Genomic DNA, 13857 nt, shown 5'->3' on the forward strand with positions numbered 1-13857 from the left:
ATATTAACAACAGTTTTGAGGTCTTGTTTACCGTTTTATATTAACAACAGTTTTGAGGTTTTGTTTACCGTTTTATATTAACAACAGTTTTGAGGTCTTGTTTACCGTTTTATATTAACAACAGTTTTGAGGTCTTGTTTACCGTTTTATATTAACAACAGTTTTGAGGTCTTGTTTCTCTTCCAGCTTTGATCCTAGTAAGACTGACACCTATTCGGATTATGCTGATGAGACGTATATCCCACCTATTGAAGAACCTAGATTCAAGAACGTCTACGCCTTCGACAATAACGAGGATGTGACGTATCAAGGTAACAAAGATAAGAGAAACAATCAGCTTCCAGATTCTGGAGGTAACATCTTCTCAGAACTGGAGAGTGAGATTTTTCTCGAATATCTGCGAGAACTTCTCCAGGCTGCTGGTGAGACTTTGCGAGAAGAGGAAAACAACCTCGAGAATTCGAAACAGGAAGTTAGTCCCTTTAGTTTAAATACTTGAAATTTTCTAATAAGTTTCCACAATCCCTCTGAATCACCATTTGTATGTTCTGTTAAATATTTCCTGTAATTAATTCCTGTTATAACTTTCATTTCTTACTTACTTGTTAGGGATGTATCGTGCAAGGGCTATTAAAAAAATATTCTAAGCCTAATTTTAAGCCTACATTTACCAATATATACAGAATACGAGATTAGATCGCAAGCATTCTGATTTTAGTTCCAGAGCTGTTTATTGTATTTCAGAACGGCTGGTATGGGTATTAACACTTTTATTGATAAGCGGAGAACAACGTCTCGACCTTTATAGGTCATTTTTAGGTCAACAGTTTTTTTTTTTGTTGTTGTTAACCTGAAGATGACCTAGGAAGGTCGAAACGTTGTTTTCTCCTTACCAATAAAAGTGTTAATACCCATACCAGCCATTCTGAGATACATTTTTATTTCAAGTGAGTTTCTTGTCGTTACGTAGAGCTGTCTATTCTTTAGTTCCAGGATATTTTTGTTGTCTGTTTGACGTCAAACAATTTTTTTTGAAAACTTAGAATAACGTAAGTAAAGAAGAAAAACTCTCAATGGTCATGGCTAGGACGAAGCTTTGTTGCCACGTTTCTGACTTAGTTTAAGAAACAAGAGTAATATGTTAGTTCATGTTTAAGCACGATGTTACGAGTGTTGATCACTACAGTGGAATATATTTAGTTTCCTTTAGAGGGGACTGTTCCAAATAAATATTTTTAAACGGTCCAGAAACCCGTTTTTGTATTGATGATCTACAGTTCTGATCAATTAAAATAAATATTGATATGTGTTACGAAATACAGTTTTACTTTTTATTATGTCTTTCGTGTAATAAATAATAAAGATATGCGGTATATTGTAGGAAATGTGACACATTGTTATACCTGAGAGACGTGATTATATACAAAAAATATATTGTAGGAAATGTGACACATTGTTATACCTGACAGACGTGATTATATACAAGAAATATATTGTAGGAAATGTGACACATTGTTATACCGTGATTATATACAAAAAATATATTGTAGGAAATGTGACACATTGTTATACCTGACAGACGTGATTATATACAAGAAATATATTGTAGGAAATGTGACACATTGTTATACCGTGATTATATACAAAAATATATTATAGGAAATGTGACACATTGTTATACCTGACAGACGTGATTATATACAAGAAATATATTGTAGGAAATGTGACACATTGTTATACCTGAGAGACGTGATTATATACAAGAAATATATTGTAGGAAATGTGACACTTTGTTATACCTGAGAGACGTGATTATATACAAGAAATATATTGTAGGAAATGTGACACTTTGTTATACCTGACAGACGTGATTATATACAAGAAATATAGTGTAGGAAATGTGACACATTGTTATACCGTGATTATATACAAAAATATATTATAGGAAATGTGACACATTGTTATACCTGAGAGACGTGATTATATACAAGAAATATATTGTAGGAAATGTGACACATTGTTATACCTGAGAGACGTGATTATATACAAGAAATATATTGTAGGAAATGTGACACTTTGTTATACCTGAGAGACGTGATTATATACAAGAAATATATTGTAGGAAATGTGACACATTGTTATACCTGACAGACGTGATTATATACAAGAAATATATTGTAGGAAATGTGACACATTGTTATACCGTGATTATATACAAAAATATATTGTAGGAAATGTGACACTTTGTTATACCTGACAGACGTGATTATATACAAGTAATATATTGTAGGAAATGTGACACTTTGTTATACCTGACAGACGTGATTATATACAAGAAATATATTGTAGGAAATGTGACACTTTGTTATACCTGACAGAGGTGATTATATACAAGAAATATATTGTAGGAAATGTGACACTTTGTTATACCTGACAGACGTGATTATATACAAGAAATATATTGTAGGAAATGTGACACTTTGTTATACCTGACAGAGGTGATTATATACAAGAAATATATTGTAGGAAATGTGACACTTTGTTATACCTGACAGACGTGATTATATACAAGAAATATATTGTAGGAAATGTGACACATTGTTATACCTGACAGACGTGATTATATACAAGAGATATATTGTAGGAAATGTGACACTTTGTTATACCTGAGAGACGTGATTATATACAAGAAATATATTGTAGGAAATGTGACACATTGTTATACCTGACAGACGTGATTATATACAAGAAATATATTGTAGGAAATGTAACACTTTGTTATACCTGACAGAGGTGATTATATACAAGAAATATATTGTAGGAAATGTGACACTTTGTTATACCTGACAGACGTGATTATATACAAGAAATATATTGTAGGAAATGTGACACATTGTTATACCTGACAGACGTGATTATATACAAGAGATATATTGTAGGAAATGTGACACATTGTTATACCTGACAGACGTGATTATATACAAGAAATATATTGTAGGTAATGTAACACTTTGTTATACCTGACAGACGTGATTATATACAAGAAATATATTGTAGGAAATGTGACACATTGTTATACCTGAGAGACGTGATTATATACAAGAAATATATTGTAGGAAATGTGACAGTTTGTTATACCTGAGAGACGTGATTATATACAAGAAATATATTGTAGGAAATGTGACACATTGTTATACCGTGATTATATGCAATAAATATGCTGTAGGAAATGTGACACTTTGTTATACCTGAGAGACGTGATTATATACAAGAGATATGCTGTAGGAAATGTGACACATTGTTATACCTGAGAGACGTGATTCTATACAAGAGGTATTTTATAGGAAATGTGACACATTATTCTACTTGAAAGATCTAGAATGAAAAATAAGAAATGTTAACTTACTACACATTAGTTACAGACACAGTCTACGATTGGATGACGTGTTTACTGTGTGTATCTTGGGTTGTTCGTGACTTACATTCTGTGTGTATGTTAGGGATGCTCTTGACTTACGTCACTGTGTGTATGTCAGAGTTGTTCTTGACTTACTTCACTCTATGTATGTTAAGGATGTTCATGACTTACTTCACTCTATGTATGTTAAGGATGTTCATGACTTACTTCACTCTATGTATGTTAAGGATGTTCATGACTTACTTCACTATATGTATGTTAAGGATGTTCATGACTTACTTCACTCTATGTATGTTAAGGATGTTCGTGACTTACTTCACTCTATGTATGTTAAGGATGTTCTTGACTTACTCACTCTGTGTATGTTAAGGATGTTCATGACTTACTTCACTCTGTGTATGTTAAGGATGTTCATGACTTACTTCACTCTGTGTATGTTAAGGATGTTCATGACTTACTTCACTCTATGTATGTTAAGAATGTTCATGACTTACTTCACTCTGTGTATGTTAAGGATATTCTTGACTTACTTCACTCTATGTATGTTAAGGATGTTCTTAACTTACTTCACTCTATGTATGTTAAGGATGTTCATGACTTACTTCACTCTATGTATGTTAAGGATGTTCATGACTTACTTCACTCTGTGTATGTTAAGGATGTTCGTGATATACTTACATTCTGTGTATGTTAAGAATGTTCATGACTTACTTCACTCTATGTATGTTAAGGATGTTCATGACTTACTTCACTCTATGTATGTTAAGGATGTTCATGACTTACTTCACTCTATGTATGTTAAGGATGTTCATGATGTTCATGACTTACTTCACTCTGTGTATGTTAAGGATGTTCATGACTTACTTCACTCTATGTATGTTAAGAATGTTCATGACTTACTTCACTCTGTGTATGTTAAGGATGTTCTTGACTTACTTCACTCTATGTATGTTAAGGATGTTCTTGACTTACTTCACTCTATGTATGTTAAGGATGTTCTTGACTTACTTCACTCTGTGTATGTTAGAGTTGTTCTTGACTTACTTCACTCTATGTATGTTAAGGATGTTCTTGACTTACTTCACTCTATGTATGTTAAGGATGTTCTTGACTTACTTCACTCTGTGTATGTTAGAGTTGTTCTTGACTTACTTCACTCTATGTATGTTAAGGATGTTCGTGACATACTTACATTCTGTGTATATCTTAGGATTGTTCTTGACTTCAGTGTATATATGTTAGGGATGTTCTTGACTTACCAGACTGTGTGCATGTTTGGGTTGTTCTTATAATCTTATTAAAGACAGTATCTGTTTGTAAGGGGAAACTTTCACAATGGGCAGTGTAAAACTCTTCCTTTGTAAAGATATAAGCCAGAATTTTAACATTATAAATTCTGAGTTTCCTACTGAGCTAATAACAGGAGAGAAGAAACACATGGAAGAGACCACTTAACCTTTGACAGCAAAAAACTGGCACTAAATTATTTTCTCGATTTTCGAAGATTATTAAATTACGTCAATCTTACTCGGTACTACAATAATGATATACCGAAGTTTTGTGATCATATTAAATTATCCTACAGCATCCCAAGTGCCACTGAGAATAAACTTCCAAAAACCCAAGGCCCTAGAACATTCCGAGTAGTGGCCGAGTCCCCATCACAAACAACTTGATTAAATAATGAATTAAAAGCAACTTAAAGTAACAGTTATGTGTATTTTGTGTACTTGCCACGATCCTTTGAAACGTACACTGCGTTTGTTTGTTTTTTCTTGATGTTTAAGATGTCGTTTCGTGATGAAGTAGTGGTATGCTATATACAGACGAATAGCCCTATTTCAACTTATTATTTTTCTCTTCTATTCAGTCTCCTGCCTCTCAGGTGGAATTACTCTCAACATTGAAAGAAAAGCCGATTTTCACCGAAGGGGGTACAGAATGGGTTTCTGTAGAAGAACCGGATATTCAAGAAGAGCCTGAAGAACAGCTTTCATCTCTTCTAATGACAAATCCTGACATCTGGAAGAAGGAAACGGCTGATAAGAACCCGATATTTATAAACCATCTAAATGAATTAATTGAAAAGGAACGAAACAACAAAGATAGGTGGCAGTCTCTTCAGGGAGACAACTTAATAAATGATATACTCTCCCCACCAGATGGCAGCACAACTTTGAATGAAGATGAGAATATGTGGGTGAAAAATGCGAAATTTTTGAAACATTTAAATACTGTTTCAGGTATGTGTGTACATCCAGTTGTCGTGAAGTGTACCTAACCCTAAAGTTTACATTTAAATACTGTTTCAGGTATGTGTGTACAACCAGTTGTCATCAAGTGTACCTAACCCTAAAGTTTACATTTAAATACTGTTTCAGGTATGTGTGTACATCCAGTTGTCGTCAAGTGTACCTAACCCTAAAGTTTACATTTAAATACTGTTTCAGGTATGTGTGTACATCCAGTTGTCATTAAGTGTACCTAACCCTAAAGTTTACATTTAAATACTGTTTCAGGTATGTGTGTACATCCAGTTGTCATTAAGTGTACCTAACCCTAAAGTTTACATTTAAATACTGTTTCAGGTATGTGTGTACAACCAGTTGTCATCAAGTGTACCTAACCCTAAAGTTTACATTTAAATACTGTTTCAGGTATGTGTGTACATCCAGTTGTCGTCAAGTGTACCTAACCCTAAAGTTTACATTTAAATACTGTTTCAGGTATGTGTGTACATCCAGTTGTCATTAAGTGTACCTAACCCTAAAGTTTACATTTAAATACTGTTTCAGGTATGTGTGTACATCCAGTTGTCATTAAGTGTACCTAACCCTAAAGTTTACATTTAAATACTGTTTCAGGTATGTGTGTACAACCAGTTGTCGTCAAGTGTACCTAACCCTAAAGTTTACATTTAAATACTGTTTCAGGTATGTGTGTACATCCAGTTGTCATCAAGTGTACCTAACCCTAAAGTTTACATTTAAATACTGTTTCAGGTATGTGTGTACATCCAGTTGTCGTCAAGTGTACCTAACCCTAAAGTTTACATTTAAATACTGTTTCAGGTATGTGTGTACATCCAGTTGTCATTAAGTGTACCTAACCCTAAAGTTTACATTTAAATACTGTTTCAGGTATGTGTGTACATCCAGTTGTCATTAAGTGTACCTAACCCTAAAGTTTACATTTAAATACTGTTTCAGGTATGTGTGTACAACCAGTTGTCATCAAGTGTACCTAACCCTAAAGTTTACATTTAAATACTGTTTCAGGTATGTGTGTACATCCAGTTGTCGTCAAGTGTACCTAACCCTAAAGTTTACATTTAAATACTGTTTCAGGTATGTGTGTACATCCAGTTGTCATTAAGTGTACCTAACCCTAAAGTTTACATTTAAATACTGTTTCAGGTATGTGTGTACATCCAGTTGTCATTAAGTGTACCTAACCCTAAAGTTTACATTTAAATACTGTTTCAGGTATGTGTGTACAACCAGTTGTCGTCAAGTGTACCTAACCCTAAAGTTTACATTTAAATACTGTTTCAGGTATGTGTGTACATCCAGTTGTCATTAAGTGTACCTAACCCTAAAGTTTACATTTAAATACTGTTTCAGGTATGTGTGTACATCCAGTTGTCGTCAAGTTTACCTAACCCTAAAGTTTACATTTAAATACTGTTTCAGGTATGTGTGTACAACCAGTTGTCGTCAAGTGTACCTAACCCTAAAGTTTACATTTAAATACTGTTTCAGGTATGTGTGTACATCCAGTTGTCGTGAAGTGCACCTAACCCTAAAGTTTACATTTAAATACTGTTTCAGGTATGTGTGTACAACCAGTTGTCATCAAGTGTACCTAACCCTAAAGTTTACATTTAAATACTGTTTCAGGTATGTGTGTACATCCAGTTGTCATTAAGTGTACCTAACCCTAAAGTTTACATTTAAATACTGTTTCAGGTATGTGTGTACATCCAGTTGTCGTCAAGTTTACCTAACCCTAAAGTTTACATTTAAATACTGTTTCAGGTATGTGTGTACAACCAGTTGTCGTCAAGTGTACCTAACCCTAAAGTTTACATTTAAATACTGTTTCAGGTATGTGTGTACATCCAGTTGTCATTAAGTGGACCTAACCCTAAAGTTTACATTTAAATACTGTTTCAGGTATGTGTGTACATCCAGTTGTCATTAAGTGTACCTAACCCTAAAGTTTACATTTAAATACTGTTTCAGGTATGTGTGTACAACCAGTTGTCGTCAAGTGTACCTAACCCTAAAGTTTACATTTAAATACTGTTTCAGGTATGTGTGTACAACCAGTTGTCATCAAGTGTACCTAACCCTAAAGTTTACATTTAAATACTGTTTCAGGTATGTGTGTACAACCAGTTGTCGTCAAGTTTACGTAACCCTAAAGTTTACATTTAAATACTGTTTCAGGTATGTGTGTACAACCAGTTGTCGTCAAGTTTACGTAACCCTAAAGTTTACATTTAAATACTGTTTCAGGTAGGTGTGTACATCCAGTTGTCGTCAAGTATACGTAACCCTAATGTTTACATTTAAATACTGTTTCAGCTATGTCTGTACATCCAGTTGTCGTCAAGTTTACGTAACCCTAAAGTTTACAGCCCAATTATAATTTTAAGAAAATTTTAAAAAACAGTTATAAGACATATTTTGTAGCAAAAACAAACAAACAAACTGTTTTTATGGATGGGATAGAAAAACACTAGAAATATGTTTCAACAATTATCTCTTTCAAGAGTGTTGTTTGCTCTTGTTTTTTGTGTTGTTGTTACAAAAGTTCACAAATTCTAGTTTAATAATATTCATGCTGTTTGATACTACAGCAGTGTTGTGTGAAAGGCACAAGAAATGTTGTTAGAAATGATACATAATCTGCTTCTAGAAACTTTCTTGTTAGTTTTCGCGCAAAGCTACACGAGGGCTATCTGTGCTAGCCGTCCCTAATTTAGCAGTGTAAGACTAGAGGGAAGGCAGCTAGTCATCACCGCCCACCCACAACTCTTGGGCTACTCTTTTGCCAACGAATAGTGGGATTGACCGTTACATTATAACGCCTCCACGGCTGAAAGGGCGAGCATGTTTGGTGCGACGGGTATTCGAACCCGCAACCCTAAGATTACGAGTCGAACTTTTTAACACACATGGACATGCTGGTCTAAAAACTTCTGGATGGACATTCTTAGAAGGTGTGAAAGAATAATCGTTGTCACTGCCAACAAATCAACATTGTTAACAGTTTAAAAGGGGAATCTGAGTACGTTTAGCATAAATATATTAATTACCATAAATATGGGATAAGGCTTAAAAATTTGCAAGTATTCAAGTATTCCAGTTTCAAGTATTTCAAGTCTGAGATTGGCTGTTCATCGTATTCGTAGTAAATTGTCTGGAAGTGGAACTGAGGCTTCCAATTCAAGCGTTGATTGAGTCTTGCATGGTGAATGTTTCCATGGTTACAGGTTAAAGGAAATATCTCAAGGACAGTTGAGAAAAGTTTGGAGAATAGTACTTGGATGATGGAATCTAGTTCCACTCAAACCTTGATGAAGCACAGGTCTAGATGTTAGGTCATGCTGTTGGTGGGCGTATTTGTTAAAGGTCTTCTAAAGAACAAACAGGGTAAACAACCTACAGATTGTCCAGAATGGAGACGACAATATATCCTTTTACAAGACTCTTTTTGATCTAATGGTAAGCCTTCTTCTTATACATGGTGCAATGGATTCCGTAACAAACCAAAGAATATTGACCAATCGCTTGAAATCGTCAAATGCAAAACCGGTTAATGCAACTGGATTTTCCCAAAACAACAAAGATCCATATCGCACATGAAAATCAACTTCAGAAAGGTTAGAAAAGAATAACCTCAAGGTTCTGGATTGGTCTAGTGAACGTCCTGATCTAAATGCGATTGAGAACCTTTGTTTGTTTGTTTTGTTTTTCAATGTCTCTCCTAGCTACACGAGTACTATCTTCGATAGCCATTCCTAATTTAACAGTGTAGGACAAGTCATCAGCACTCACCTCCAACTGTTGGGATACTCTTTTACTAACGAACAGGGAGATTGAACGTCACCTTATAACCCCCACACGCCTGAAAGGGCTAACATGTTGATAACTAGCTGCCTTTCCCTCTAGTCTTACATTGCTAAATTAGGGACGGCTAGCACAGATAGCCCTCGTGTAACTTTGTGCGAAATTCAAAACAAACAAACAAGCTGAATTTCCACAAATTTGTCAAAATTATAATTTTCCATTAAGTAATATAAACCGTATGTGTATGCTTGTTGTAGTAAGACTAATCTAGTGAATAACAGTACAAGTAGTGCGTCAGGCTTAAATAGCTTTATATTAGTCTATGTGTATATATTACAAAAACTGTATGGCCCGCCATGGCCAGGTGGGTTAAGGTGTTTAACTCCCCGTCGCACCAAACATGCTCACCCTTTCAGCCGTGGGGGCGTTATAATGTTACGGACAATCCCACTATTCGTTGGTAAAAGAGTAGCCCAAGAGTTGATGGTGGGCGGTAATGACTACCTGCCATCTCTCTAGTCTTACACTGCAAAATTAGAGACGGCTAGCGCAGATTGTCCTCGTGTAGTTTTATGCGAAATTCCAAAACAAACAAACAAACAAACACGACAGTTAATAGATACTGAAAACGTCACCAGCTATCACGCGCGAATAGAAATTTCTATATTCATGTTTCGAATATATATATTAATATATATCGGATAATTCAAGCAAAGGTAAACTGTGTCACGCGCTTAGGGCAATATAAACTGACCAGCGATAAATGTGAAAGGGAACTAGTTTGTAGTGTCTGTAGATGTTTTCCTACACAACGGATACTCGTAGTACTAAGATACATTTCATCTCTATTCCATTTTTATTTTGTACCGTAATGTTTTTTGTTTGTTTTACGTATATGACGTAACTTGTCTCTGGATTCAGTTCTAAAACAACCAGATGAAGGGCATGCCAACCTGAAACGCTGTGAATGTTGAAACAAGTAGTTCGGATCAGCCATTGTTCCTGGTAGAACTGTTTTGTTATCGATTTTACTTCGTACTATAATGGTTTTTTTTCTCCTTACGATTACGTTTTCTTTTTTAAATGTTAAATTTAACTTAACACTGTTTCGTGTCTCTAAAAGTAATAATTTTTTTCATATGCGTTTGCAATCCGGGGGCTTTTGAGTTTTACTCTAACATGAAACGTGTATAGACAAATATTTTTGGAACATTTTTTCAAAGTAACATTTTTATCACATAGAACTCGGAGAACATATAAATGCAGTAGACAATGGAAACCCGGAAATAGAACAGGATCCGGTAGAGAAATTTAAAGACGAATTTGAGCGGCCGATGCGCTACGATGCAAAGAAACCAGGTCCGGCTTATTATGTTCATGAGCCTGACTCGTCGGAAACGGGAAACCGAAATGTAAGGACTTTTTTTTTTTATTGCATGATAAAAATATTTTGGCGAGAACGAAGTTTTTAAACGTTTTGGGTGACGTTTCAAAAGACCTCGTAAGGAAAGGGTATTATTGTTTGCTTGAGATATCTCTTCAAGTGGTAAAGTGGAAACACATATAACCAAATATATGTGAAACATTTAACTTCTTTTCATAACTTAAAGCTTACTTTAATCAACAACAAGCATCTCTGATGAAGGGCTCAACATGGCCAGATGGGTTAAGGCGTCCGACTCGTAATCTGAGTGTCACGGGTTCGAATCCAAGTCGCACCAAACATGCTCGACCTTTCAGCCCTGAGGGCATTATAATGTGACTGTCAATCCCACTATTCGTTAATAAAAGAGTTGGCGGTGGGTGGTGATGACTAGCTGCCTTCCCTCTGGTCTTACACTGCTAAATTATGGACGGCTAGCGCAGATAGCCCTCGAGTAGCTTTGCGCGAAATTAAAAAATAAACAAATCAGTGATGAAAATAAATAGATAATTATTTAATTGAAACAGTGCATTGAAAGAAGGTGTTTGTGTTTTTCTTATAGCAAAGCCATATCAGGCTATCTGCTGAGCCCACAGAGGGGAATCGAACCCCTGACTTTAGCGTTATAAATCCGTAGACTTACCGCTGTACTAGCGAAGGTGGTCTGAAAGAAAAACGCCATGAAACATTATAATAATGTATTTAAAGAAATAACCTTCCACCATCAGCGACCAGTTGATACACTGGAATACGATACTGTAATAAAATACAGTCAGTCGTATAATGCAGTGCACTGTAAGCCAAATGACGTATCACGTAAGAAAAATCTAAATAGTTTTGGTTGAAGAGTGTTTGTGATTACGTTTAATTGACCATATTATACGAGTCATTACTAGTTTCCGTTCATCCGCCACATTTCTAAATATTTATTATTTATATGAGTAACTAGCTAAAATATTCGTTTCGTGGATGGAAATTATGCAAATATATGTTTAATGAAAGGTTACCTTGGGACATGAAAAGTTGCTTCTGTTATATGTATTCCCCCGCTAGTTCAGTGGTAAGTCTACGGATTTACAACGGTAAAATCAGGGGTTCGAGGTGGCTTTGCTATACGAAAACACACACACACACACGCGTATGTATATGTAAGTGTGAGAAATGTAAGAACGTCCGTAAAAACAGCAACACTGGATATGTGTAGGTATCATCCTCGGACCCAGGAGAGACATTGTGGTAAAACAGTACCCATATAAATCGTAAGACGGAAACGTGTTCGTATGTTTCCATGGGCCTAATGAACGTAGAATTTCCAAATTAGGTTTGGTGAAGATCCATCCATACCCTGTGAAGTAGATACATATACATTCGGGGTTCCTACCAGTTTCGGAGCTGGTGAACCGAGTTACCGCAAAATATTATCCACAGTTTGACTTGTGGGTGCGTTATAAGTGTGACTGAGCATCTTTTTATCGTGGGCGTCAGAGTGCTACTGACGGATCAGCAGAAGATGAACTTAGTGGCTTCGTAATGCATATACAAACCTTGCAAGAATGTGCCACGTTATTTAGGTCGTGCTAAATTTTACTGTGGCGATTGTTTAAAAAATTATAGGATGTTAATCTTTATTAACTGCTTCTGATTAACAGTTTTAACGCCCTCTTTATCATAATATTCTTTTCTTTGAAAATTTTAATCGAATAGTTCTAAGATGAAGTTACAAACACAAAAATGACCGGCCGTGACCTAGCAGTTGCTTGTCTGGAATGTAAATTCAAAAATCTATGGTTCACGTCTCTTTCATGTGTTGCGAGTTCGCATCCCCGTCGCGCTAAACATGCTCGCCCTTTCAGCCGTGGGGGCGTTATAATATGACGGTCAATTCCACTATTCGTTGGTAAAAGAGTAGCTTAAGAGTTGGCGGTGGGTGGTGATGACTAGCCGCCTTCCCTCTAGTATTACACTGCTAAATTAGGGACGGCTAGCGCAGATTGCACACAAGTAGCTTTGTGTGAAATTCAAAAAACCAAAAAAAACAAAACCTTTCCTGTGTAAACGCTGGTGGTCAAATGTTTTTAGACAGCCCGACATTTTTCATACTTTTTCGCTTCCAAACCACTTCGGTGGGACAAAAAATCCCGCAGACCACCTATAGGTAAACACACCCTATCTCTTCTGTTCTCTTATACGGCTTTAGCCGTGACGTTGCGCACCGGTAACTTAAGTTTTGGACCATTTCATGGACTACCAGTGGACGCTGGACTACACTTTGAGAACTACTGGACTAGAGGGAAGACGTACTGAACACCTCCCACTGACAACTCTGACTACTTTGTTAGATAAGATGGTGGGCTTTGACTGTTACATCATATTCACTATCCCAAAGTGCAGTGCGCGAACCTCAGTTCCACATTTAATCGCTAACCAGTGGTCTGCGCTCGACTCAACAGTGTACAGTTTCTTGAATATTACCTGTTGTAGGTCATATGACTTCGATTCGAGAGACCTCCTTGTCTATGTTTTTTCTGGTTTTTTATAGTACAAAGCCACGCACTGGGATACCTGCTCCTTGTCCACTTGGGTAAATTGAACCGTAGCAAGTCTGGAAATTTATTTTCTGAGGGACTGTTATGAAATAAAAAAAAAAAAAAAATGGCGGTACAAACACCATATACCTTACTGTGTCCAAAGAACTGAACCAAGAGATAGTTAATAGTTTAAAAAAATTCAAATAATAATTAATGATTGGTAACTTAAACCGTTTGTTTGTTTCTAATTAAGCACAAGGCTACACAATGGGCAGAGTACAGGTAGCCCAGCGAAAGGTCTACGGATCTACAACGTTAAAATCAGGGATTCGATTCCCCTAAATGGACAAATCGGATAGCCCGATGCGGCTTTGCTATAAGACAAACACACATCTCTGCGGACTTACAACG

The 13857-nt window shown here is 35.9% G+C and overlaps 1 protein-coding gene across 1 annotated transcript in view; it reads left to right on the forward strand.

Moving 5' to 3' along the window:
- LOC143234467 (receptor-type tyrosine-protein phosphatase N2-like) overlaps positions 1–13857 on the forward strand; it is a 562455-nt gene that overhangs the window by 398160 nt on the left and 150438 nt on the right. The window contains exons 5-7 of the mRNA XM_076471857.1: positions 187–472; positions 5289–5661; positions 10738–10907. Of these exons, the coding sequence (XP_076327972.1) occupies positions 187–472; positions 5289–5661; positions 10738–10907 (829 nt within the window). The remainder of the gene's footprint in view (positions 1–186; positions 473–5288; positions 5662–10737; positions 10908–13857) is intronic.

This window comes from Tachypleus tridentatus, chromosome 12 (assembly GCF_004210375.1).
Source record: "Tachypleus tridentatus isolate NWPU-2018 chromosome 12, ASM421037v1, whole genome shotgun sequence".
Taxonomy (NCBI): Eukaryota; Metazoa; Arthropoda; class Merostomata; order Xiphosura; family Limulidae; genus Tachypleus; species Tachypleus tridentatus.